At 38.2% G+C, this 5,468-nt stretch overlaps 1 protein-coding gene across 1 annotated transcript in view; it reads right to left on the bottom strand.

The window, feature by feature from the left end:
• Positions 1-5,468, bottom strand: part of LOC103798676 (forkhead box protein N3-like) — a gene marked incomplete at its 5' end in the record, with an annotated part of 9,933 nt that overhangs the window by 1,461 nt on the left and 3,004 nt on the right. Inside the window, one exon of the mRNA XM_009070954.1 lies at positions 1,655-1,678. Within this exon, the coding sequence (XP_009069202.1) occupies positions 1,655-1,678 (24 nt within the window). The remainder of the gene's footprint in view (positions 1-1,654; positions 1,679-5,468) is intronic.

The following is a 5,468-nucleotide window of genomic DNA, read 5'->3' on the forward strand; positions in this document are numbered from 1 at the left end:
TTGAACCTCTCTATCAGTTAAAAAAAATAAACAAAACAAAACAAAAATGCAAGGCTGTTTAAACTACCACATGATAAACTGATTTAAAGTCTACTCTTGGTGTCTTTGTGCGACTACTAGAGTGCTTTTGCACACTTGTGGCAGTGTTGGATCAAAACCTTTTCTTAAATGCACGCACTGAGCACAGGTATCTCTTAAGAGGAACAGCAAGTCCATGAGTATTACTGCTCCTCTGCTTAAAAATGGTGAAGTGCTTCAGGTTGCAGGGAATGGACCTCATGTCTGGCTTCTTTATAGAAGAAACAGCAGAGTATTATCCATTTCTGAAAGGTAATGTTGGAAAGTGGGAAATGTAAGAGTGATATGTAATTCCACAGCTCCTATTCATCTAAATGCTCTTGTCTGTAGAGCTCACTGAAATAAGAAACTTGCTTTTATGAACCAGTGATGGGACAATGCTAGAAGGCAGCAAATTTAATGGTCATTCCAAATGTTCTTATTTACAGTATTTCAAAGAAATGTATAGACTACAAGGCTCAGCTATTAGCAAAGAAAGCTTCCTGCCAACCTCTTCGGCTCAACAAAATGACTTTCCCCTAGTTTTCTGAGTAGATGTATGATCCATAAATCCCATACAGAACCCAGAAGGAATACACAAAGCTCCTTCAATTATTAATCACTAAATGCAATGTCATTCATGATTGTGCAGCAAGCCAGCTGCACTTACACCGTGATGGCTTGCCACGGCGGGGGTTGTCATTAAAGGATGCCAAATGCTTAAAATAAGAAATCATCCATGCTAAACTAGTTGTAAGGTGCATTTATAACCAACTCCTTAAGATCAGCCATTACAAGGAAGCATGTGATGCATTTTAAGTGACAGATACTTCATTTTTAGGGAAAATTTACATTTAAAGATGCTAAAAATTATCATAAATTAGCATAAAATTAAAGTTATTTGATTTTACTAGGCAGCTAATAGTCAGAGCAATGTGGCTCACTAAAAATCACATGCAACTAATTTTCCATTAGAAAATAACAATCAATTCTTGCTCCAAGGAAACAAATACAGGACAGAATAGGTGGGAACTTAAATGGGATTCCTACTGACTATTAGTGATCAAGGCTTCTAACGGATGGGATTTAAACCCAGATGCCCATTTCCATGTTATTAGATCTACTCCTGTTAGTTTGTACCGAGAGATTATCAAGACAAGGAAAGCTACAGTACCATGGAGCAGAGCAACCATGTGCCAAAAAGACATCCCTGATGTGCCCTTATTCCTGAATCTCTAGTGTTTGTTTTCACATAAAGGGGCCATAATTGGGATTCAAAAGCTCTGCCCGTGGGACTTACTCCAGATCCCAATTCTTTGGGCATAAAAATAGAATGACATGCTCAGGGAATACAGAGGCAATGTCCCAGGGGAAGGTGTACTGCCATGGGGTTAGCATCCCACAGGGAAAACTGCAAACAGGGATGATGATACAGAAAAACAGAAGTCCAAAGAAAGGTGCAAAAAAGGAATCACTTTAAAAAAAATAGGGGAGGAAAGGAAATATCAATACACTTCAGAAGAAAGGCTTCTATGGTGGAACTGGTCAGGAAATGGATAGCATTTGCATCTCAGAAAAATCTTTGGGTTTGACTTACATTTTGAAAGATTTCCAACCAGTCCTGCTTGAGGAAATAAAAAAAGGAAGAGAAAAGCACGTCAAAGAGAGAATTAGCAAAGGAAATTTGCAGAAATAAAGAAGTTATACAGGCAGAGTGTTTTAGGATATTCACAGTATCAAAAGTCATGTACCCTGAGAGTAAATTAGTCTGATCTGCATCTTGATACGCAATAGCTCTAACATAAGATGAATTACTTATAACTGATATTCGTAGATTAGTAAGAGTTGAATAAACTAATAGCTAAACCATTCATATTCTGCACGTGCTTCTGAGACATTCTAAAGCTTCACATAGCTCTTATACAACCATATAATCACTAAGAAACTAATCTGTCATCTGTTTAGTTCAATCTAGATCATCAGTGGACAGAACCCCCTGGATTTGAGGAGACAGATTTTGGCTAGCTGAATCTATTCCTGCTCACAGTTCTGCTTGTAACTCTACTACTGAAACAGTAATAGATTTCAAAAACAGTCACTAGCTCTGATGTTTGGATTATTTTTAAATTACAGAGTGGAAGGAAAGGTATTTAGGAATTCTGTGCTATTACAATGAGGTGAAATTTATTTCGAGTAATACCTTATTTTCCCCCATTTTTTGTTCAGAACTTTATTTCAAAATTTCCAGGAACTGACATATTTTCATGGTCTAAAGCACTGGTTTGCCCTTTCAGGAAAGCCTCTAAAGCTTTTCTTCCTACTGACACAGACTATTTTATTTGCTTGAGGGATCTGATCCTAAAGTACTGTGCACAGATGCTTCATAGAATATTTCCATTTGGGTGTAGCACAATGACACAATCCTCATGTAGTGCAGAGGTAGGTCTGGACTTCTGAAAGTCTGACTCCATTTCCATTGTTAATGGCTAGGAATTGTGCTACTAATGTCATCAGAAGCCAGATGGGACTTGCAGAAGATGTATCTCAAGTCAGTAAGGAAATAACATCCTTTGCACAGTGTTGGTGCCTCTACATTTCAAAGAGGTCTTCCTCAGGATGAGGCAAAACTAAGACTGTCATTTTACCAAGCAGAGATATCTTTTCCTTGAATTTCTCTGCTAGCTTTAAAGAAACATAGGTAATCACATTCTGTCTGCAAAATGGCAAGGCGTTTTGCTGAAAAATACTTACTGTATTCCACACTTGAGACAGGTATATTTCTCTGATGAACAAAGCAAACCTATGAGGAGTTTAAGTATCACCTTAATCTACCTCTGACCCTTCTGCACAACACATTGTGTACCCATAGATGACAGGTTTGGTATGTAATTGGAAACACCCAGTTAAAAGATACAAAGAAAGCAGGTAAGTTGGGTTTGTAGATTTTGACAGGTTCCAGGTTTGCTAAAGAAAAAATAAAAATAGCACTTTTTTTTTGACAGTACAGGTAACATAATTTCAAAGGGAAATTCAGGACAGTCAGAACTTTTAGCTACAGGTAGTTGAACTGCTACTTAAAACCACTCCATACCAGCAGACAGGAGGATGAGCAAGCATATGAAAAGTGGTGCCCACTTGCTGCATGATGAGATCCTATCAGGGGTTATTGAGTTAAAAGTCAACAACAACAAGTCAGTCACTCTAGTGACAGAAGCTCTTACAAAGGTACTTCAGAGCGTAATTGTATGCAAAAGAGCACAGTAAATGTGAGTCATGAACTGCCAGCAGTATCAGCAGCAGATCTGAAGTTAAGACAAATGCAGCCCTCTGCATTTTGCAAAGAAAGAATAATCAAGTCAGTCAGCATCATTGTCCTATAGCTACTAAAGGATTCCTTTGGCTCCCAAGGATAACTCATCTTACCTGCTACAGGTGGGAAGGGGAATGCAATGAAAAGATGATTTGGGGTCTGCCAGCAATAAGACCATTGAGAATATATAATTAAGAAGTTATAAAAGGAAATGCCTACCAATTCCATCATCTAAGCAAAAATAATCATTCACAGATAATCTAAGTGAATGATAATAATTGTACTTATGCTTTGGCATCTACTCCGCACATGTTCCTTATGTTTGGTCTATTTAATCACTGCTTGAATGGCTGCTCCAAGGGAGGAAAAAATAAGTATAACTAAAGCCAGCATGAGGAATAGTCATGCTAATGAAAACTATGCCCGAGGAATAATCTAGTAATTGCCCTATAAGTTTAAAGTGAAAATAATCCTAAATAACAATCTTCCATCTTCAAATAAAGTTAGGCACAAAACTCATTCTTGTCACACCCCAATGATCACAAGCTGCATAAGGAACTGTGGCATTAATATCAGAAGAAGAACAGTTATTTTAAAATCTACTCATGATGAGGTAGGTAAGGTTTGTTAGTGCTTCATTTTGGGGTGTTCTGTTTAATTGGGAAAACAAGGGGGAAAACTCTATGTAATTTCCCATTATTTTTTATTTTTAACCTGCAAGAATTTAAAATCCAAGGTCTTTCTAACAAACACCATCAAAAGTAATCTAACCTATTACCTAGGCTGACACAGCATATAAAGAAGTTTGTTTTTTTTTAAATTACCAAGGCTATTTTTTAAGACATCTTCTGCAGAGCAAGCTGGACCAAATTACAAGGCCTATGCTGAATGGTCGCTGAGATTCTCTGTGGGGTGAATTTCCATCAACCTCACCTCAGTGGATCTGTCCACATCAGGCAGATGAGGCTGAGGCTCAGTAGCTCTACTGCACTGCAGCAGGACTTGGCCATCGTCACAAACAACTCTCACACCATGGATAACTGGAGAAAATCACCAACATCATGGTGGAGGCTGTCTGCTGAACAGACTGAAACTGTGCTTCCAACAGCTCTAATATTAGATCAGCTTCCAAGCCTGTGCTCTTCTGAAGCTTGATGTACCTGGTAACACCTTACACCTGTGGAAGGTGATTACATGTGACAGAGCTTCCTGCACCTTGCCAAGACACTTGATAGCAGATACACTGGCCACAGAGACTGTGCCTACGAAAGTGAACACAGAAGTCCTCCTAGGAAAACATTTAAGAGATTTTCCAATGGATGAGGCCATAGAAAGAGCAAGAGCTCACCTTCAAAGCACAACCAATTCCTTGCTGCGTGTAAGGAACTACTGGCTTTGCCTGGTTTCACTGAATACCTTTTTAAGTCAGTGTTTTCTTTTCTACATATCCAGACTATCGCTGCATTTGCTTTTAGGTTCTCTCAGGGAAGTGCATGGGGATATGGTCTGCCAAAAATATATATGATGGATCTCATGTTAGAGACATGCTACACGCTGTGCAGCTTTGAAGCCTTACTTTTCCCTGCTGTCTTTTGGGTGGGTCTTAGACTTGTCAGCCACAACACGGAAAATAGAGATGGTAAACAAGCTAAAAGCCGTGTGAATAAAGTAAATAGAAAGCTACTGTCAAAACATATCCAATTATGCTCTGCTGTGGAGATTTAATATCAGAGGATGATTTTCAAAGTAAAAATAGTGTGGGATGCCTTTTCCATTTGTAGATTAGTTTGGAATGAAAGGCCTATTTGTGCAATTTAAGCCAAATGCACTACAACATAATGATGCTCTCCTCAACTGATAATCTTTATTCATGGAAAGTCATGTTTGCTAAATACTTTGCAGTAGGATTTTTTAACCTAAAGTACTTAATTCAATTGTACTTTATTTTATATATAAAATATAAAGTAATTACATGTAATTACAAGAGAATGACAACACACAGCTACCTTGTGCGGCTCAATAAATATGCCAATACGTTCAGTCACACTGTTGAAGATGGAACAGCACAGTAAACTTTCCAACTGATGGGAGCTAACACAGC

Source organism: Acanthisitta chloris, unplaced genomic scaffold (assembly GCF_000695815.1).
Source record: "Acanthisitta chloris isolate BGI_N310 unplaced genomic scaffold, ASM69581v1 scaffold14093, whole genome shotgun sequence".
NCBI lineage: Eukaryota > Metazoa > Chordata > Aves > Passeriformes > Acanthisittidae > Acanthisitta > Acanthisitta chloris.